This window comes from Oncorhynchus kisutch, linkage group LG3 (assembly GCF_002021735.2).
Source record: "Oncorhynchus kisutch isolate 150728-3 linkage group LG3, Okis_V2, whole genome shotgun sequence".
Taxonomy (NCBI): Eukaryota; Metazoa; Chordata; class Actinopteri; order Salmoniformes; family Salmonidae; genus Oncorhynchus; species Oncorhynchus kisutch.
This window is the reverse complement of record NC_034176.2, coordinates 67,536,268-67,559,353: the sequence shown is the minus strand read 5'-3', so window position 1 is coordinate 67,559,353 and position 23,086 is coordinate 67,536,268. Positions and strand designations below refer to the sequence as shown.

General features: G+C 44.8%; 1 protein-coding gene across 3 annotated transcripts in view; it reads right to left on the bottom strand.

Moving 5' to 3' along the window:
* The window catches only part of LOC109888393 (furin-1), a 101,769-nt gene that overhangs the window by 13,530 nt on the left and 65,153 nt on the right, over positions 1 to 23,086 (bottom strand). For all 3 annotated transcript variants that reach the window (XM_031812190.1, XM_031812199.1, XM_020479553.2), the window contains 4 exons: positions 15,885 to 16,013; positions 15,619 to 15,695; positions 3,106 to 3,194; positions 784 to 956 (listed from right to left, as the gene is read on the bottom strand). In XM_031812190.1, coding sequence (XP_031668050.1) covers positions 784 to 956; positions 3,106 to 3,194; positions 15,619 to 15,695; positions 15,885 to 16,013 — 468 coding nt within the window. The remainder of the gene's footprint in view (positions 1 to 783; positions 957 to 3,105; positions 3,195 to 15,618; positions 15,696 to 15,884; positions 16,014 to 23,086) is intronic.

Below are 23,086 nucleotides of genomic sequence, written 5' to 3'. Positions count from 1 at the left end.
TTAAGGACGCAGCCTTCGGCAAACCAGCTACTGTTTCATATTGACACTAAAAACCAGGACCATTCACCATCCTGCTCTTTAAATAGCTATCAAAATGCCTAAAAGCAATAGTCTCTCTCTCATAAGCTCTCATACTCCCACACACACACACACACACACACCTCAGGGTTGGCAGTATGCCAATGCTCTGCCCGGATGCCCATGCGAGACGAAGGAGCTGTAGCTAAGACTTCGGTCTCTCTGAATCCTGCCACACTAATGTTAAAGCCCCATGAACTATTTACAACTGTTTGCATTTCACATGCAGAAGAAAATGTGCACGTGACCTGAGCTCAATGGCTTTTTATTGAGATATTCTCATAACACAATTATCCTCCCACTCAGATTCTGAAATCACTTCTACAATTGTGGTACTGTGAAGGGAAATGATTGTGTAAAGTGCACTTTTTGTGGTTATGAATGTACATTATTTTCAGTGCTTTGTATTGAGGATTCTTTTTCCTATATTCTTTTTTCAGGACACTTAAAAAAAGAATCCTTCCTGGAGTTTAGAAAGCCTGATACTTCCACTGCGACCAAATCCCCATTCATAATTGTCAGGGTCAAAAAGTGTGCTTGCGTTGTTCAAGCCGCCTTCAAAATGGTTGAATAGTTTACTACATAATTACTGCCTGTGTGTAGAGGAAGTCACCCACAAACTATTGATTTTTATGGGGGACATATAAATGGTGGAACGCGGCACACATCTGAGGCCCAAACACACAGATATTTACACACACACACCTCGGTCACTCCGCGTAGAAAGGCCTCCTTGGCGAGCTTGGCGGGCCCATCCACCGTCTTCCCATCATCCTCGGGGCCCCAGCTGGCACTGTAGATGTGGATGTGCTGTGGGTTCAGACTGAGAGACTGGGCCTCCACCACGTCTGTCACCTCGCCGTCCAGCATACGCACTCCTACACACACACACACACACACACATACACACGCCAACATATACAAATTTGTACACATTTGATCTAATAATCATCTACTCCTTTTCTTTGAAGAGAAATGCAGGTGAGGTTAAACTCAAATACCAAAGCCACTGGTAGGAAAAAACAAACAGTCAGCAGCAGAGTTGGTCATAAATAAGTCTTAGATCTGAAGAAGCTCGGATACTGAAGGTTCCTTTACAGGTGATAAATGAGAACATTCTGTTTCCCTCCCCAGAAAACAGATGACGTTTGAATCCGGGTGGACATTGTGTTCCCCTCTGCAGAAGAGGGACACTTGAATTGGGATATGCCAGCGCTTTTTGTATATTAAAGCCATCGATTCTGAATTTAATTTAGAATGTTTTCTAGCGCCAGCCTCCAGGGCAGTTTTCGGAGCCTCCTCATCCTCTTTCTCTCCGCACCCCCATCCCAGCCCAGCAGACAGAAAGCTGACAAATCGAAGGCAGACATCTTCAAAACAAACTCGTTGGCTGCTTTGATGCATGGAGGGTCAAGTTACTCCATACTGCCCTCATACCGGTTAAAGTAAACAGAGTTCGTCCCTTTGAAGTTCTCCAAAAGGCATCCAGCGGCGAGGGCACTGACTCAGGGTCCCCGTAGAGCTCAGAACGAAACAAGCAAATCGTTTTATAGGAGGAGATAGCCCATTATCTGGGGAGCGCTGCGCCCATCTCTGCGCCCATCTCTGCTACCCCTTACCTCCACCAACACACAGGGATTCTTCTGTAGGTGGGTTGAAGCTAATACAGCTTTCTAAATCTTAAGGTCAAAGCTTGAGCTTACAGTTTGTGCTCTGGAATAGTGGTAGGATTCCTGGTGGGATGACAAAGACCTGCCTTCCATTGGTAGTCACTGCCATAGACTGATAGGAAATTAGATGAATCTCTCCCTGTATGTGTGTGCGCACACACACACTATAAGTCCTCGCAAGAATAATAAACCAATACAATTCAGAGAAATTAGGACATTTTGCTGGTCCTCACTTATAAAAAAAAAGGTATTTTAGGTTTAGGGGTTAGGTTTAGGGGTAAAATAAGATTTTGAATGGGAATCAATTGTTGGTCCCCAAAAAGTCCTCAAATGTATAGTTGTGTGTCTGTAGGTGTGTATGGTATGAGAGCTGGTGGAGTGGCAGTGCAATAGGCCATCTACAGTATTGCCTTTCTAGAATTCAAATATTTATTTCTAGAAGTGGGTACTACTCACTTATTAACAGGCAGCTGCCGGACTGGGCCAAGCCTGCAGGTTGGTCACGCACGCACACACACACACACACACACACGCAAACGCAACACAAACACACACACGGCCTGCTGTTCCTCTGCTTCACTCTCCTTTACGCCTGACAGGGCACCCTTGCTGCAGTCTTGGAAGAACTGTGGTTGGTCAGAAAGTTTCTGTCCTCTGAGTGGGGAAGGTGAGCAGAAGCTGCTGCTCATTAACCATCTCATTAACACGCAGACTGTTTAATCACTGCCCAGTGTGGAGTCTTCCTTTATAAAGGAAGTAGTCGTGCTGAAGAGGCTGAATGCAGGAGGCATACACTGTTGTTAAACTTCGGGCAGACTTCATTTTTCAACTAAACGAATAAGACTTGTATGTGTGTTCATGGTTTAAACGAGACAGTACTACTCCTGACAGAAGAGAAGCGGCGGCAGGCAGATATTGGATGTGACCAATAAGGACTAAAACTATGCGTTGGATTTAGCCGGGCTGTGACAGCTGGAAACATGCAGCGGCATGGAGAGATAAAACATGCAGAGGGGTAATGAGATGAGCATGAACTGACTGGATAAAAGAGATGGCTCTAATTAAAGGGATTACACACGCTTACACTGAGGCATGGGCTCAGAGGAGCCCCGCTGCACGCAGATTATCTCACACACAACTAATGTTCATAGAGCCTCCCTGTCATCTCAGGCCAGAAGTGGAGGAAGAGTTACCCTTGAGCAACTCCCGCTCAAACTGAGCTCAGAATAGTACAGAGGCAGCACACATGGGTATTTCAGCTGTCTTAGCAGTCAGAAAACGTGAAGAATTGAAAGATAAAATGGAGGAGAAACAGAGAGAGATGACATGAATCGCCCTCTGTTCTACGGTACTGTACCTCCAATCTTGGCGTTGTAGGCCACTCCGACTCCACAGATCCCATTGTTGGCCATCGCTGCCACCTCGCCTGCACAACGAGTCCCATGCCTGGAGGGAGAAAGAGAGAACGAGAAAACGAGAGAGAGAGAAAGAGTGAACGAGAGCGAACGAGAGAAAGAAAGAAGAGAGAGAGAGAAAGAACGAACGAGAGAGGACACGGGGGGGGGGGGGCTACAAATTACATAATTGTCTCCAGGCAGTGTGCATTATCTATGAATTGAGCTCTAGAAGACAGTAAATGAACAGATACAGGAGGTTGTGTAGGAATGCACTCCCTGCGATACTGTGGTCTAAGATGGGCATCGACAAAAAAATAACTCATGTAGACAAGTCCTTGGCCCTAGCAAGCTGTTCCGACTTGGTTGTAGCCCAGAAGAAAACAGTCAGTCAGTCAGTGAGCGTGGGTCATGAAACAGACTGTGCCCTTCCAGCAGGCCTGACCATGAGTCTGGGGCCACGGGACCTGCCTGCAGCAAGGAAAGGCAAAATGAGCTGACATGCTACCATCTTACGGTGGGGGAAACAAATTAGATTTACCATTTCCACAAAAGAGCTTTCATTGGGTCTGTGCCTCTCTGATTTGATCTCTCCCTCTCAGCGCTGCAGGAGATCGGCGGAGAATGTGGCCCACCACATTCCAAACAGGTTCATTCTGCCGCTCGCTCATCTCCACCGAATGGACACGGACACTAAAAGTCCTCCAAACCACCGGCTCCCAAGCAGATCGCAGGACAATCAGTGGGAGTGGATAATGCCAGGGTTAGGATACACCAGATAAGCAGAGAGCAGCTACACTGCCCAAGAACACAGCCCAGCCAGCAGGCTCCCATTCAAGCAGAGTAAATAAACCAGTACTATGGTGTTCTATCATAGCCCAGGGGAAATACCCCAGTGGGCTGAGAGAGGCCGACATCCTCCATTGATAACTTGCATGTGGTCTCAGCGTAGCTCTATGAAAGCAGCAGCATATGCAAACTGTTAGCCATACACCTCGATGAGCAATTAAAGAATATGAAAGGGACTTAACTTCTCTAGTACCTGTCTTATAGTGGGACGTCTAGTAACTGACATTTCATTCTAGGGGTCATATCCAGGACTGACGGGCGTTAGGCTAGGCTAATGTATTCCCTTCATTAAACCCACAGGGCGTCGACCAGACCCCGTTAAACAAGAGGATCAGAGAGCGCTGCACTGTGGCAGTAGATCAACCAATCCGCCTGAGATCTCTTTAGACACGGCTATGAGCTGCAGGTCAAAGGTTAATGTCAGAGTTACCCCTGAGTGCTCAATGTCCCACTAACAAGTGTCATGGGACCTGGATTAACTGCAGGACCAGAGGGCCTTTTAACGACATGCTTTAATGGTGTAAGGTAGAATGTGTAGAGGCAATTCAAAGAAAACTGGGTCATGAAGACCGGATCTGAAGCGAAGAACACATCTAAAAGAATGACGCACACACGCTCTCTCTCTTTCTCTCTCGCACACACACATACACATGACAAAGGTAAGCGAAAACACCCACATGTAGGCTGGCGGCTAGTACACCGCTAGTGTGAACTGACAATGGAAGATCGGCAATGAACTTAATCTCCACTTTCATAGCAGGGCAGGTATGTTAGTCTCTGCCCAGGCAGTGTTTGTAAGTGATCCATCCCTTTGTAGCGGCAGGCAAGCAGGCCAGCGATGCAGCAGATAAGGCACAGCTCAGATGTCTGAAAGGATGCAGGGCAAGCCCAAGCTTATAACACCAGTCTGTCTTGAGCCCAGTCATATCTGCCTCTGACAAATACATATCCACCTAGATCTATCCGACACGTTCTTCTGGCATGTGATGTTGCTAGGGTAAAATCAAAGGATGCTGAAAATATCCCAATCTGAACATCTTCAGTGCGATCCTTTTGATGTAAAATGTTCTTTCCACGAGACAAGTGCATTTTGATCTATTTGCGCCACTGAAAAGGTGTATGAACATTTCTAAAAAGGTTGAAAATGATCCAGGAGAGACTATTTGGCATCTCTCATGTTGCAAAGACATCCCAGGGTCAGGAATCACACACAGATTACTGCACCTGTACATAGCCCACCTATAATTTAGCCCAAACAACTACCTCTTTCCCTACTGTATTTTTTATTTTGCTCCTTTGCACCCCATTATTTTTATTTATACTTTGCACATTCTTCCACTGCAAATCTACCATTCCAGTGTTTTACTTGCTATATTGTATTTACTTTGCCACCATGGCCTTTTTTTGCCTTTACCTCCCTTCTCACCTCATTTGCTCACATCGTACAGTGCCTTGCGAAAGTATTCGGCCCCCTTGAACTTTGCGACCTTTTGCCACATTTCAGGCTTCAAACATAAAGATATAAAACTGTATTTTTTGTGAAGAATCAACAACAAGTGGGACACAATCATGAAGTGGAACGACATTTATTGGATATTTCAAACTTTTTTAACAAATCAAAAACTGAAAAATTGGGCATGCAAAATTATTCAGACCCTTTACTTTCAGTGCAGCAACCTCTCTCCAGAAGTTCAGTGAGGATCTCTGAATGATCCAATGTTGACCTAAATGACTAATGATGATAAATACAATCCAACTGTGTGTAATCAAGTCTCCGTATAAATGCACCTGCACTGTGATAGTCTCAGAGGTCCGTTAAAAGCGCAGAGAGCATCATGAAGAACAAGGAACACACCAGGCAGGTCCGAGATACTGTTGTGAAGAAGTTTAAAGCCGGATTTGGATACAAAAAGATTTCCCAAGCTTTAAACATCCCAAGGAGCACTGTGCAAGCGATAATATTGAAATGGAAGGAGTATCAGACCACTGCAAATCTACCAAGACCTGGCCGTCCCTCTAAACTTTCAGCTCATACAAAGGAGAAGACTGATCAGAGATGCAGCCAAGAGGCCCATGATCACTCTGGATGAACTGCAGAGATCTACAGCTGAGGTGGGAGACTCTGTCCATAGGACAACAATCAGTCGTATATTGCACAAATCTGGCCTTTATGGAGGAGTGGCAAGAAGAAAGCCATTTCTTAAAGATATCCATAAAAAGTGTCATTTAAAGTTTGCCACAAGCCACCTGGGAGACACACCAAACATGTGGAAGAAGGTGCTCTGGTCAGATGAAACCAAAATTGAACTTTTTGGCAACAATGCAAAACGTTATGTTTGGCGTAAAAGCAACACAGCTCATCACCCTGAACACACCATCCCCACTGTCAAACATGGTGGTGGCAGCATCATGGTTTGGGCCTGCTTTTCTTCAGCAGGCACAGGGAAGATGGTTAAAATTGATGGGAAGATGGATGGAGCCAAATACAGGACCATTCTGGAAGAAAACCTGATGAGTCTGCAAAAGACCTGAGACTGGGACGGAGATTTGTCTTCCAACAAGACAATGATCCAAAACATAAAGCAAAATCTACAATGGAATGGTTCAAAAATAAACATATCCAGGTGTTAGAATGACCAAGTCAAAGTCCAGACCTGAATCCAATCGAGAATCTGTGGAAAGAACTGAAAACTGCTGTTCACAAATGCTCTCCATCCAACCTCACTGAGCTCGAGCTGTTTTGCAAGGAGGAATGGGAAAAAAATTCAGTCTCTCGATGTGCAAAACTGATAGAGACATACCCCAAGCGACTTACAGCTGTAATCGCAGCAAAAGGTGGCGCTACAAAGTATTAACTTAAGGGGGCTGAATAATTTTGCACGCCCAATTTTTCAGTTTTTGATTTGTTAAAAAAGTTTGAAATATCCAATAAATGTCGTTCCACTTCATGATTGTGTCCCACTTGTTGTTGATTCTTCACAAAGAAATACAGTTTTATATCTTTATGTTTGAAGCCTGAAATGTGGCAAAAGGTCGCAAAGTTCAAGGGGGCCGAATACTTTCGCAAGGCACTGTATATAGACTTGTTTATACTGTATTATTGACTGTATGTTTGTTTTACTCCATGTGAAACTCTGTGTCGTTGTATGTGTCGAACTGCTTTGCTTTATCTTGGCCAGGTCGCAATTGTAAATGAGAACTTGTTCTCAACTTGCCTACCTGGTTAAATAAAGGTGAAATAAAAATAAATAAAATAAATGGTGGCGTGTCGACTGGCCAGCAACGCAGGACAGCAGCAGTCCATCTCAGAGCCACAATGTGCTTATCTGACCTCCTCATTCAGAGAATGTGGAGGACATAAATGGTCGAGTCAACAGCCCAGTCAATCACATCCTCCGAGTGAGTGGGCCTTTGCAGACTGTGGGTTGCTGCTCCAATGGAGAGGGATCAAAGCAAACATGCCACGGTCATCCGGTCTGGTCTAGTCTGGGGGTCAAGGATGAAAGTGGGATTTTTGGAGGTGCTGGAACCGCTGATGAAATCTTCTTAAGAAATGGTTTGTGAAGTCTTCTGTAATGGAGGAATGTACAAAGACAGACTGACCATGTGAAAGCTATAATTCCTTATTGTTGTCACTTGTTAAATCCACTTAAATTAGTGTAAATTAAGTGGTGGAGACAGGTTAAAGAAAGATTTTTAAGCCATGAGACAATTGAGACATGGATTGTGTATGTGTGCCATTCAGAGGGTGAATGGGCAAGACAAAAGATTTTCGTGCCTTTGAATGGATTATGGTAGTAGGTGCCAGGCACACAGATTTGTGTCAAGGACTGCAGCGCTGCTGGGTTTTTCACGCTCAACAGTTTCCCGTCTGTATCAAGAATGGTCCATTACCCAAAGGACATCTAGCCAACTTGACACTGCTTCCCACAATTGTGTCAACATGGGCCAGCATTCCTGTGGAAAGCATTTGATACCTTGTAGAGTCCATGCAGTTGTGCCACCTTTAGCTGCAACCAAATGCTTCCTGTAGTTGTTGATTTGTCTCTCATATCGCTGTAGAGGAATTTAGGCACACTCGTGCATGCAGAACTACTTTAACTCAGCTTTCAAGCATGAACTGCTCGTTTCAACTGCTGTCACATCTCAATTGGGATTAGGTCTGTACTTTGACTAGGCCATTACAAAACTTCACATTTGATTGTGTGTTTTGGATGATTGTCTTGACTTAATATTAGGAAGGCATTCCGTATCTGTAACTCTGAAGGTAAGTGGAACTCTGTTATACTATGTTCCAGGCTTCCAGCCTAATAACCACTGGGGGTTCAACCAGCTGGCCTGAGTCCAGGTCAATTCCAACTCATTTCTTGATCCATTGGAAGCACAAAAACATACAGAACATTACCAAGATTATATATATGACAATGTACTGTTACATTTGACATTTGTAATCACTTATCCAGAGTGACTTACAGGAGCAAATAGGGTTAAGTGTCCTGCTCAAGGGCACATTGACAGATGTTTCACCTAGTCGGCTCAGGGATTCGAACCAGCGACCTTTTGGTTACTGGCCCAATGCTCATAACCACTAGGCTACCTGCAGCCAAATTGAATTTCAATTGATTTGATTTCCTCCATTGCCTCAGCCTGGCATTGACATGGAATTGAACCCAACCTTGTGGTGTGGTTACAGAGGTTGTTACTGAGCAGAGCTCTGGTGTAGGCTATACGAGGGGACTCAGATGTATTGGCCTATCAAAACACACTGCGCTCCACTCTAGCAGAACAAAGTGACGTCTCTCACTCACACAGGGGAGGAGGAGGGCATCTTTCATCATCAAGTCACAGTGAGATAAATTAACATCACAGAGCCTTAATATCCCCCTGACACGTCTCACTGACAGTCTGGACTGATCTGACACACTGGCAGACTCACTTACCATCAGTCACAGACCAGAGGACAAAAACTCTACTTTATATTACTGCTGTAAAGTGTGCAGTTAAACGCCTTCCATAAAACAACCATCAATGATATATAATATAGATGAACTAAATGTACTTGCCTGGGATCAGACACTGACTCATGTGAGTGGGTCGGCCTCCATCTTATATTTCATGAAAGAATACACTGACACTCACGTTCAACACAAAGACTCAATCACACCGTGCTGGTATGATATAAATTACAGCATGTAGAGAGGTGCATCATCAGTAATAGATTATAGTTATCCCTTCAGTTTTATTCAACGGTTACTGTTCGTAATGAGATCAGCTCTGATCCAATCCCTGGACCATCTGTTACAGGCATGTTGAATAACAATGTTTATTAACCCTCTCGGAGTCTCACACACGTCTCATATTTGAGGTTAAAAATACAGTGGCTGCGTTTCCAGAATTTCTGGAAACTCGATTTGCTGTGGCTAAAGATCTCTACTTATGTGCAGGATTTTATTTAAAGGTAGCTGCTGCCCCCTCGGGCCGCCTTCGTAGCTGCTGCCCCCTCGGGCCGCCTTCGTAGCTGCTGCCCCCTCGGGCCGCCTTCGTAGCTGCTGCCCAGTGCTCTACTGCCGCTTCCAGGATATGTTCCAACTACTGCATTCTTTGCCTCAGTGGGATATTAAGCATAAGAGTGATTTCATGTTATTTTTATCAATAGGGGAGTTCGGCTACATGCAGCTATTTGCATTGTACACAAAATAAATGATCAACATGTTCGTACAAACTTGCAGATTGCTTTTTGCACCAATGCAAACCTCAAGTGGGCAGTTACATGCAGCCATTTAGGCAGCATATCAAACACAAGCAAGACATAGACACGCAGTCTAATTAGTGATTATAATGTTCCTGTTTCGCCATCATTGCCAACATTGGTTAAGCAAGTGGCAGACATGCAGTCAAAGTAGTAGTGTTCTTTTTCAGCAACTCTGGCTTGTGGCTACAATATGGCAGCAACTACAAAGATTAGCCTACATCATCACACAAAATGCTAATTGTTTTTGCTCCAATGCAATGTATAGGGGACTGCGTCCTGCTTGTGCAACTGTAATATCCGTTACAGACATAGAAGGTTGTAGCCTTCCTAATGGCCTTGAATGTTCGTTCAAATCGCTGCAGGGTTTTTATTTCAGCTGTTCAGAACTATGAGGCAGAGGCTATCACCATGGTTCAGAAGAGAGTGAGTAAAAGAGAGAAATGTGAAGGGAGGTGGAGTGTGAGCCGCAGCAACAGAGAAATGTGAAGGGAGGTGGAGTGTGAGCCGCAGCAACAGAGAAATGTGAAGGGAGGTGGAGTGTGAGCCGCAGCAACAGAGAAATGTGAAGGGAGGTGGAGTGTGAGCCGCAGCAACAGAGAAATGTGAAGGGAGGTGGAGTGTGAGCCGCAGCAACAGAGAAATGTGAAGGGAGGTGGAGTGTGAGCCGCAGCAACATAGAGAAAATGTGAAGGGAGGTGGAGTGTGAGCAGCAGCAACATAGAGAAAATGTGAAGGGAGGTGGAGTGTGAGCCGCAGCAAACAGAAATGTGAAGGGAGGTGGAGTGTGAGCCGCAGAAAACAGAAATGTGAAGGGAGGTGGAGTGTGAGCGGCAGCAACAGAGAAATGTGAAGGGAGGTGGAGTGTGAGCCGCAGCAAACAGAAATGTGAAGGGAGGTGGAGTGTGAGCCGCAGCAACAGAGAAATGTGAAGGGAGGTGGAGTGTGAGCCGCAGCAACAGAGAAATGTGAAGGGAGGTGGAGTGTGAGCAGCAGCAAACAGAAATGTGAAGGGAGGTGGAGTGTGAGCCGCAGCAACAGAGAAATGTGAAGGGAGGTGGAGTGTGAGCCACAGCAACAGAGAAATGTGAAGGGAGGTGGAGTGTGAGCAGCAGCAACATAGAGAAATGTGAAGGGAGGTGGAGTGTGAGCAGCAGCAACATAGAAAACATGTGTGTGTAAAATAACATGCAGAATGTGATCCGGATCCATAGGTTTTCAAGAGGGGCGGGGACCAAAACACTATTCGCAGCCACAGCATTAATAATATCCTCTGAATCTTTGACTAATTGTGTAACAATGCTCTGCAGTCTCTACACAATGGGGATATTTATCTAGAGGGATAAGAGCAACAAAAAGCCATGTCAATAAGTTGAACACAACAGGCAATATCTGATTACAGACACACATGTCTGGAGAGAAGACTCAGACTTATACATAGCTACAGCTGGCAGCCAGCCCAAAGCTAACCATTAGATTAGCATTCATTCAAAGAACAGACAGCCCTACTTGCATCACATCACTGTGTGGAGGAAACACATTCTACTCGAAGACTCAAACACAGGCTCAACTGAAAGCAGACAGGCAGTGTCTAGGCACTACGATAAACCCATAGGGTAATACCTCACCAAAGTCACTTTGAAACAGACTAACTCTGAGTAATTGCTCTACTGTAGTCTGGAACATGGGCACAAATCTTGGATCAGCGCCCCAAATCCTAGGCTAGAACTCAAAACTGACATTGAATTAGTCCAAGTGCTAATTTTAATTTTATGTGATGACGCTGGGTCAATTGTCTTCGTCCTTGCTTTAATTGACAACTGCAGTAGGTCAAATAATCCATCTCCGTCAGACCTCTAGCTGGCCGTTCCTCCTGGCAGAATTTACCATTAGGCACGGATCTAGGATGAGCTTGCCATGCCCAAAGCCTCACCCGTAGGGGGAAAACTCAAAAACAAACCTAAACTCAGTGTGAAGGGGCAACTCCATCCTTCCTTTGTCTGGGCTGCAGCAGAGCAAGAAATGAGGCTGGTCCCTGAGGAGCTGCAAGTCAGCCTGACCAGAACTACTGGAGCAGAGACAAGGCCATCTCCATCGCCAGTCTTAACACCACTGACAAAGCCAGTTTTCAACTGAGCTGGCCAGAAAGTAATAGATAAAGGTAAACTGAGGAAAGGATACTGGAGACGGTGTTGGAATGATAAACTCAGAGAGAAACAAGACAAACTTCCCAGAAGTTTGGACAAACTTAACCGAAGGGCATATTAAAATAAAACAAGAAAGCTGATTTCCATGGTAAGGTAAAACAACATTATCATTGTGCTGTGAGAATGCTGATTTGGCTTTCTCCTTAGCTGGAACTCATATTTCATAGTTATCAGTTTCAATAGAACATGGCTCCCATACTGGTGTGGAACTAGAGGGCTGAAACCAAAAGGAAACAGTTTGATGAACTTTCGGGATGATGCAGCCAATTTGGTGCTCACATCCCCATGGCAACCAGCTGCCTCCTGAAAGGTCTTACATTAGCATAATAAATGTTTATACGAGGGGGAAAACCACAGGTGGAACTTCCATGAAGACAATATTTCAAACGGAGCCTGAAAAGGAGACATAATGGAATAAACAAATTAATTAATGTGGGAAAAACTACAGGTGGAACTTTAGAGGTTTCCTACAGATCAGAAACACAGTGCTAACAGCCATTACATCCTTTCAGGTCATACATAAAGTTAGACCTATTATCGTTGCGTAACATAATCACATTTCCTAAGGCAGATCCAATTGGTTAAAATCCAAAATGGACACCTTACTACCCATAGTGTACTACTTTTTAATGATGCCAAAAGCAGTGCCCTACATAGCGAATAGGGTTCCATTTGAGCCTGGGCCGTAGTTCGTCTTTGTGTGAGAGCTCTTTCTTCTCTCTCAGATGGCATATTGGGCTATTGATAGCTTGGCAAGGCGCTCCTTCCACTCGCTCTGCTTTTCCTAACTTGAATTAATTACTGAGAAGAAAATCATTTGTGCTCTCTGAGGCTGGGCCAGTGGCCCCAGCTGATCATTAGGCTCTCTGCTCACTGCCTGCCTGCCGGGCCTCTGCCTCGAGGTAAATCTGGACAACTGCTCCGGCCCCGCTCCTACTTAATCAGCTGACTAATGAGTTGACCTACAGGACAAAAGGTCTCTCAGTGTTTATGGAACAGAGGCAGAGGGGGAATACAAGGCAAACATCTTGTGTAACTAATCTGAGACGCTGTAAAATGAATCAACCTGCGTTGTTCTGTGGAGTGCTCCTGATAAATAGAGCCTTCCTCCCAACACTGATGACCGGGAACATTAGGAAGAGGGATTTAATGTTCCAAAGAAATGATGGGCTGTAATGAAGAACAAGCGTTCTCCTCCTCTAACTGATAGCAATATTTGATAAGTCAGAATGCAAACTTATAACATCAATTTAACAATTTTACTTGGCACCTGCAGCCTTGGCACAGACAAACATGTGTGTGTACTAGACATTTCATGCTGTGTGTACACAACCTGACATGTGACAGGGATACAGCGGAAAGCAAATACTACGCACAAACACACACGCCTCCTGTTACAAAGCAAGAGCTCTTTCTGTCTTGCACTAACAGACACAGAGCACTGGCACCCTGGAGGCCTGAGAAAAGGTGGTCAGATGATGATCACCAACACTTACTGCTACCAGCAATATCCAATGTTCACCCAATATACAGCTACATTACTGTGTGTACAACTACAGTACAGTTAATCTAAGTTTTTTGTCCTTGATGGTATCTTGCAGCAAGCCAACTTAATGTAATGCACTATTCAAAGTGGCAAATTCAAATGAGCCAACTCCCTGGCTCTTTTTAATTAAAATATGAATAACATGATATCAGCCATAGTACAGCAGTTACAGCACCGCGTGATAAAATCAACTTCCTCCAGAATGTAAAAAAAAAAAAAAACTCAAGTCTACTTCAAACTGCTTTACCAAAATATCTCAAATAACAGAAAAGCCTCAGTTGACAAAATCAATAACAAGAGAACCTCAGTTCAAATCTTGTGGAGATTATCAGGTGCTATACCTAGCTGTAAAGCCTCCCAGCTGGGGAAGGGGATTTGGGAAACATTCAATACATAAAAAGAAAACCCCCCCAATTCCAATTTTAGCTCACAGCAGAGGCCCCTAGAGAGACTGGTCCTCCTGTTCTAAGACAGTAAGGCTGCAGACCCACAAGGCCAGATCACATGTTGACTTGAGAAACACAGGGCTGAATGGCCACATTGCTGCAGAGGAGCGTCCTCATGCAGGGGAAGAAAGGGAGCTTTATGGAGGTGAACAGAACTAGGCTTTCTGCAGAGAACAGACCCTTACACAGCCTTACAGAGCTCCAGCCTGCCCACATGGTGTTTACACACACGCCTACACAAACCCCACGCAGTTACACACACACACACACACACCTACCTCAGTCCTGCCACGGGGAAGAGAGGCAGAGCTGGGTGGCCGCAGATAAGGGCTGGGGTGAGCTAGGCAGGGAGGAGAGGACAAGCCAGGAGGATTCTCAGTCCAAAGGCATTTACTCCACTGCGTGTGGGGGATAGGGGAATCAACTGTCTGTTGGCTGTGTGTATGCTGGGGGAATCATAATAACGGATGTGTGTGTGTGTGTGTGTGGTCAGTGGCAGAGCTCCATTGGCGTTGGCTCTTACTCCGCCGTTTCACTTTCTCTCTTTGACAGCAGGAGGCTCAAGATCTATGGCTATACACACTAGCGTAGGAAGTAATGTACACTGTCGTTTTACTTGAGGTCATCTCCATCTCTCCTTACACCAGTCTGGCCTCCACGTGGACAGTGCCTGCTCCAGACCCATGCGGTCTCAGTTGGAGACCTTTGATTTCCACCAGCGTCTAACTATAACCTTTGTCTGTCATCACCATCCATGGTCAGCCTCAAGATAAATGTAAAAAAGGGTATTTGGCTAGCAGCCCGAAACCAGCAGATTACGGAAAATCACAATTTAAAAGTCAGAAAGGGGAAGCACGCAGGGGAGCGAAACGAGGGGAGCAGGCCTTTCCAGAGACAGGAGATTTGTCGTATTTCGTTAACGCTGATGAAATTAAATCGATCAATTCAGGGCAGCAGAGAAGACATCGGGGTGGTAGTAAACAAGTCTTAATGCCATCTGCTCAGGCCACTGCAGTAAAGCTGCTTTCTTCACAAATTCACTTAATCCCAGGAGATTTACTCCACTTAACTAGGCTACAGAAATGCCCTGGTAGCAGCTGGGTGATTTAAGACTCTAAAGCACATGTGCTTGCTCTCGATTGGGGGGAGACCCAAAACCCATTGAGATGTTCTCCGGCCCTCTAAGAGTCTACTACTTCAATCGGTCTCCCGGCTTATTAAAATATCTCAACTGTCACATTCAACATATTCATTGAGTGCACTTCCCTTTCCAGGCAGAGAAGCTCTGCTCTAACAGTAGTGGGTAGCCCAACACCTGACAGACCTGGACCCAAGCCAGAGTGATGGTGACCATAACTCACTCCATTATACCACCACCACTTTCGGCTTTGTCTCGCTCCCTCTCTCAGCTGACTGCATGAGAAAATACAGTATTTTTATCAGGACATCACAATGAAACAGCCTATTCATGTAGAGGCGTGACGTTTCCTGTGTCCTACACATCTCTCCTCTCAGAACTGAATCATTATGTGGCATTGGCACACGACGTGACTCAGATTTTTCCATGATAATCATGCATTGATGTGACTGGTAGATTTGAATAAAGAATTCAGATAGGCACGGGGAGATCAAATTCTGCTGTCACTGAAACAGTGTCTTTTTTAAAATCAGGGTCTTACCGGTTGTCGTTGAGTTGTGTGTATCGTGGCTGAGGGTCTGGATCTCCATCGTTCACATCATAGCTGGCGTCTGGGTCCTACAGGCAGACAGGGACAATCAGAATCACTCATCTATGATAAGAGGAGCAAAAGTCTAGGGGTGAATTCCAATAGTCCAAAATGGCCTCCTCTCCTCAACATGGATCATGGAAAGGACGCCACCTTAAACTATTGAGATGCAGCAGCTCCAGCTTTGAAGCCAGGGGTAAGATGACGGTGATACTCACATAGTTTGATATAAGGTCTGGGTGGTTCTTCTCTATACCATCATCCAGGATGGACACCACCACTCCCTTCCCAGTGTAGCCCAGCTCCCATGCACCTTTGGCATTCAGGTCACGATGATTAGTATTGTACTGTAGAGTAGAAAACACCAAAACCAGTCAATAGAGTCTAAAGAGCCATTACAAGACACGCAAGCGAGATGACGAAAATGATCAAACTTTGCATTATCAAATTAAGCAAACCTCAAACCCCTGAGGTGCCTTATTGCTATTATAAACTTGTTACCAACGTAATTAGAGCAGGAAATTTTTTTATGTTTGTCATACCAGTGGTATACGGTCTGATATATCACGGCTGTTAGCCAATCAGCATTCAGGGCTCGAACCACCAAGTTCATAATTGTTTATATACAGCGATCGTCACCAAAAAGAAATATATAGATGAGTGTTTTCTGGTCACAACTTGTTTACGTGCTCCTGTGCGTTTTGTTGCCAAACTTACTTTGCTACCTGACAACTTTACCGTTTTTACTTTTTCCCCTCATTCAACTTTTTTTCATTCAACTTTTTCACTCCGGACGTTTTATCTGGACATGGTTCGTCAGGACTTCCAACAGTTGATGCTAAGTAGTAACATTAACATGATGCCTTCTAATTGCAGTCGCTGTACTCATAATTTACAGGAGAACGATCGCCTTACGGCGAGGATAGCTGTGCTACAATCCCAGCTTCAGACGCAAGCGTTAGGCAAGGGTAATTTCAGTGTAGGAAAGGATGAAACAGCGTCTGTGCCACCAGGAAGTACAGATAGTAATGTTAGTATAAATCCCCTCACACGGTCCCCGCAGCCGGACAACTTTCTCATTGCTTCTGGAGGGAAATGCTGTAGGAATGCTCAACCGGTGTCGCTCATTCAGCCGACAGAAACTTTAAACCAGTTCTCCCCATTAAGCAGCGAGTCGGAGTCAGAGGTCGAGCCTTCTCTGGTCTCTACTCCTCCTGTTATGGGGTCTGAGACGCCGCAGGCTCCCACCATTAGCTCTGACAAATTGAAAACCCTAGTCATTGGCGACTCCATTACCCGCAGTATTAGACTTAAAACGAATCATCCAGCGATCACACACTGCTTACCAGGGGCAGGTCTACCGACATTAAGGCTATTCTGAAGATGGTGCTGGCTAAAGCTAAAACTGGAGAGTGTAGAGATATTGTTATCCATGTCGGCACCAACAATGTTAGGATGAAAGAGTCAGAGGTCACCAAGCGCAACATAGCTTCAGCGTGTAAATCAGCTAGAAAGATGTGTCGGCATCGAGTAATTATCTCTGGCCCCCTCCCAGTTAAGGGGAGTGATGAGCTCTACAGCAGTGTCTCACAACTCAATCGCTGGTTGAAAACTGTTTTTTGCCCCTCCCAATTTGTAGATAATTGGCCTTCCTTCTGGGACTCACCCACAAACAGGACCAAGCCTGGCCTGTTGAGGAGTGACGGACTCCATCCAAGCTGGAGGGATGCTCTCATCTTATCTACAAAACATAGAGCCCTGTCTAACTCCCCTAGCTCCACAATGAAATAGGTTGCAGGCCAGGCAGCAGGCTGTTAGCCAGCCTGCCAGCTTAGTGGAGTCTGCCACAAGCACAGTCAGTGTAGTCAGCTCAGCTATCCCTATTGAGACCGTGTCTGTGCCTTGACCTAGGTTGGGCAAAACTAAACTAAGACCTCCTCCATTCCTGCCATTATTGAAAGAGATTGTGATACCTCACATCTCAAAATAGGGCTTATTAATGTTAGATCCCTCAATTCAAAGGCAGTTATAGTCAATGAATTAATCACTGATCATAATCTCCTATTGGAATTCAGGGAACTCAGTGAGGAACACTGTAGATGGCCCAGGAGGCCTGTAAACAGTAGCAATAAAAAGTGATTGGGTAGGCAGCATAGATTTCATGACTAGAAGCTCAGAAAAGACAAAAACGTTGGGGGATTTATTGTAAATTTTAATTTGCTATCGTAAATGTTATGGGGATATGGTCACCTTGTAGTCATAGCAGATAATATTCTAATTTTTGGTGACTTCAATATTCACATGGAAAAGTCCACATTTCCACTCCAAAAGGTTTTCGGAGCCATCATCGACTGAGTGGGTTTTGTCATACTCTGGACCTAGTTTTGTCCCTTGGAATAAATGTTGTGGATCTTAATGTTTTTCCTCATAACCCTGGACAACAATTTTATTACGTTTGCAATTGCAACAAATAATCTGCTCAGACCCCAACCAAGGAGCATCAAAAGTCGTGCTATAAATTCTCAGACAACACAAAGATTACTTGATGCCCTTCCAGACTCCCTCTGCCTACCCAAGGACGTCAGAGGACAAAAATCAGCCAACGGAGGTACTCAATTTAACATTGCGCAATACCCTAGATGCAGTTGCACCCCTAAAAACATTTGTCATAAGAAACTAGCTCCCTGGTATACAGAAAATACCCAAGCTCTGAAGCAAGCTTTCAGAAAATTGGAACGGAAATGGCGCCACAGCTTGGAAAGACAGTACCGTGCAGTATTGAAGAGCCCTCACTGCTGCTCAATCATCCTATTTTTCCAACTTAATTGAGGAAAATAAGAACAATCCTACATTTATTTTTGATACATTTTTGATGCAAAGCTAACTAAAAAGCAGCATTCCCCAAGAGTGGATGGCTTTCACTTCAGCAGTAATAAATTCATGAACTTCTTTGAGGAAAAGATCATGATCATTAGAAAGCAAATTACGGACTCCTCTTTAAATCTGCATATTCCTCCAAAGCTCAGTTGTCCTGAGTCTGCACAACTCTGCCAGGAGAGAGAGACAGAGAGAGAGACAGAGAGAGACAGAGAGGGAGACACTCAAGTGTTTTAGTACTATATCTCTTGACACTGATGAAAATAATCATGGCCTCTAAACCTTCAAGCTGCATACTGGATCCTATTCCAACTAAACAACTGAAAGAGCTGCTTCCTGTGCTTGGCCCTCCTATGTTGAACATAATAAACGGCTCTCTATCCAGCGGATGTGTACCAAACTCACTAAAAGTGGCAGTAATAAAGCCTCTTGAAAAAGCCAAACCTCAATGCAGAAAATATATTTTTTTAAACTAAATCGGCCTATATCGAATCTTCCATTCCTCGCTAAAATTTTAGAAGAAGTTGCGCTGCAACTCACTAACTTCCTGAAGACAAACAATGTATACAAAATGCTTCAGTCTGGTTTTAGACCCCATCATAGCACTGAGACTGCACTTGTGAAGGTGGCAAATGACCTTTTAATGGCGTCAGACCGAGGCTCTGCATCTGTCCTCGTGCTCCTAGACCTTAGTGCTGTTTTTGATGCCATCAATCACCACATTCTTTTGGAGAGATTAGAAATCCAAATTGGTCTACATGGACAAGTTCTGGCCTGGTTTAGATCTTATCTGTCAGAAAGATATCAATTTGTCTCTGTGAATGGTTTGTCCTCTAACAAATCAACTGTAAATGCCGGTGTTCCTCAAGGTTCCGTTTTAGGACCACTATTGTTTTCACTATATATTTTACCTCTTGGGGATGTCATTCGAAAACATAATGTTAACTTTCACTGCTATGCGGATGACACACAGCTGTACATTTCAATGAAACATGGTGAAGCCCCAAAATTGCCCTCGCTCGAAGCCTGTGTTTCAGACATAAGGAAGTGGATGGCTGCAAACTTTTTACTTTTAAATCCGGACAAAACAGAGATGCTTGTTCTAGGTCCCAAGAAACAAAGAGATCTTCTGTTGAATCTGACAATTAATCTTGATGGTTGTACAGTCGTCTCAAATAAAACTGAAGGACCATGGCGTTACTCTGGACCCTGATCTCTCTTTTGATGAACATATCTTGACTGTTTCAAGAACAGCTTTTTTCCATCTACGTAACATTGCGAAAATCAGAAACTTTCTGTCCAAAAATGATGCAGAAAAATAAAACCATGCTTGTTACTTCTAGGTTAGAATACTGCAATGCTCTACTTTCCGGCTAAAGCACCAAATAAACTTCAGTTAGTGCTAAATACGTCTGCTAGAATCCTGGCTAGAACCAAACAATTTGATCATATTACTCCAGTGCTAGCCTCCCTACACTGTTAAGGCAAGGGCTGATTTCAAGGTTTTACTGCTAACCTACAAAGCATTACATGGGCTTGCTCCTACCCATATTTCCAATTTGGTCCTGCCGTACATACCTACACGTATGCTACGGTCACAAGACGCAGGCCTCCTAATTGTCCCTAGAATTTCTAAGCAAACAGCTGGAGGCATGGCTTTCTCCTATAGAGCTCAATTTTTATGGAATGGTCTGCCTACCCATGTAGGAGACGCAGACTCGGTCTCAACCTTTAAGTCTTTACTGAAGACTCATCTCTTCAGTAGGTCATATGATTGAGTGTAGTCTGGCCCAGGAGTGTAAAGGTAACGGAAAGGCTCTGGAGCAACGAACCGCCCTTGCTGTCTCTGCCTGGCTGGTTCCCCTCTCTCCACTGGGATTCTGTGCCTCTAACCCTATTACAGGGGCTGAGTCACTGGCTTACTGGTGCTCTTCCATGCCGTCCCTAGGAGGGGTGCGTCACTTGAGTGGGTTGAGTCGCTGACATGGTCTTCCTGTCTGGGTTGGCGCCCCCCCCTTGGGTTGTGCCATGACGGAGATCTTTTTGGGCAAAGTGGGTGGGGTTATATCCTGCTGGTTTGGCCCTGTCCGGGGGTATCATTGGATGGGGCCACAGTGTCTCCTGACCCCTCCTGTCTCAGCCTCTAGCATTTGTGCTGCAGTAGTTTGTGTGGGGGGCTAGGGTCAGTCTGTTATATCTGCAGTATTTCTCCTGTCTTATCCGGTGTCCTGTGTGAATTTAAGTATGCTCTCTAATTCTCTTTCTCTCGCTCGCTCTCTCTCGGAGGACCTGAGCCCTAGGACCATGCCTCAGGACTACCTGGCATGATGACTCCTTGCTGTCCCCAGTCCACCTGGCCATGCTGCTGCTCCAGTTTCAACTGTTCTGCCTGCGGCTATGGAACCCAGACCTGTTCACCGGACGTGCTACCTGTCCCAGACCTGTTTTCAACTCTCTAGAGACAGCAGGAGTGGTAGAGAGATACTCTCAATGATCGGCTATGAAAAGCCAACTGACATTTACTCCTGAGGTGCTGACTTGTTGCACCCTCGACAACTACTGTGATTATTATTATTTGACCATGCTGGTCATTTATGAACATTTGAACATCGTGGCCATGTTCTGTTATAATCTCCACCCGGCATAGCCAGAAGAGGACTGGCCACCCCTCATAACCTGGTTCCTCTCTAGGTTTCTTCCTAGGTTTTGGCCTTTCTAGGGCATTTTTCCCAGCCACCGTGCTTCTACACCTGCATTGCTTGCTGTTTGGGGTTTTAGACTGGGTTTCTGTACAGCACTTTGAGATATCAGCTGATGTAAGAAGGGCTTCATAAATATATTTGATTTGTTTGGGTGATGTGGCCCATGAGAAATGTGTCAGGCTGCATTAGACATCAATCATAACAGAAAATGGCAAAATCCCCATGGGAGGCAGACTGCATCCTGTGGCACCAGATAGGCTTACAACCTCCTGTGGCACTAGGCAGACAAAGACATAGACAGATAGGTAGGCAGACTCGTCACTCAGCATGTAGCATCAGTCCCAGACCAGACAGACCAGACTCCGCATACATCTCTCAGAGCCACCCTCTGAGTGTCTGTTCGTGGACAATCAGCTAGCAGGGTAATGGTACAGAGAGACTTCTACACGGGCCTTTTGGTATTCTCTCCTTATCATACTTGACCTTTGGTCAAACACCATGTTTGATGCCTTGCCGTTCTCACACAGCCATTTCTCTAGAATGCTGCCGCAATTTAATGTAATTTGTCTGAAAAGTGCCCTCCTACTATTTTCCTCTCATCCAAACCCTTCAGTGTCAGATACCAAGGCCTTTAGTGTCAGATAACCATGGCCAAAGCTTTGATCTGTGTAGATTCATCTCACTCAGAAAATCCTGCTCACATCTGACTCAAAAGTGGAAATTACCATGAAAATTATCCAGGTTCTTGTAATGGTCTTGGACATTGGCATTTGTCTTTTTCCTATACCTAAATTGACCATTCTTACTGCATTAAATATTGGCACATGAACAAATTGTCCTGCCTTTGAAATCTCACACTGTGCCTTGAGATTTTTCCATAATTTATCCAGTGATATGAGCTGCTGTCATACATAAGAATAAGCAGAGGAAGTAGCAGCAGAGACTATCCATGTCCTTATCATAGAGACAGTGTAAACTGACTACACAGATACTATCTGCCACCGAGAACCACCTGGGCTGAGACTCTCAGACTAGGCTCTCAGACAGCAGCACCCCATCTAGAACACTGTTTTGCCTGACTGCACCCTTGTTACATGCACACTACACCCTTAAAACACCACAACATTATTACACCTTTGCTACAGCTACATCCTCCCACTAAACCTAAATACTGCATACTCTCTACTCCTCGTACCTCACTCCACAGTAGCCTTACTAAACCCACTCTACACACACTCTACACACACTAACAGCAAGCAGCACCAGCTATACCTCTCCATACTTCTCCATCGCAGGGCCCCGGGTTCCCCTCCTCCCTCTGTAGCGTGATTGTAAACTGCTTAAGTCAAATCAGAGTGCCTGGAGAGTTAGCTAGCGAGCTGTGTGCGACAGAGCTGTGAACTCCGGAGGGGAATTAAATGTAGCTAGTCACACTGGTGAAGTCAGCCCCCCCCCCCCCCCAATAGCAGCTCGGAGACATGGGGCGAAATTGGATTTGCTTCAGCACCAGCGTGCTGGGGAATAAGCGAGGAATGTTTGTTTGTTGAGAATTACAATCAACTATTTTATATTGCCTTGAACCTTCTTTGAGACTAATTAAAGGTGGAGCAAAGTGAAGAGAAATCACAACTTGTTCTCACCGTTTCTTTCATGGACCACTGGATCAGACTGTGTAACCTTGTCAAAGTGTTTCATTTTGCATTTAAGATGATACATACAGTCAATAACTGAGGTTTAATTTCAGTCCTTTATTTGTATTCATGGCAACGTTCGGGGACTGTGCCATTGTCTGGGGAATAGAATAAATAGATGAATTCAATTTAAGACTGGAAACCCAAATG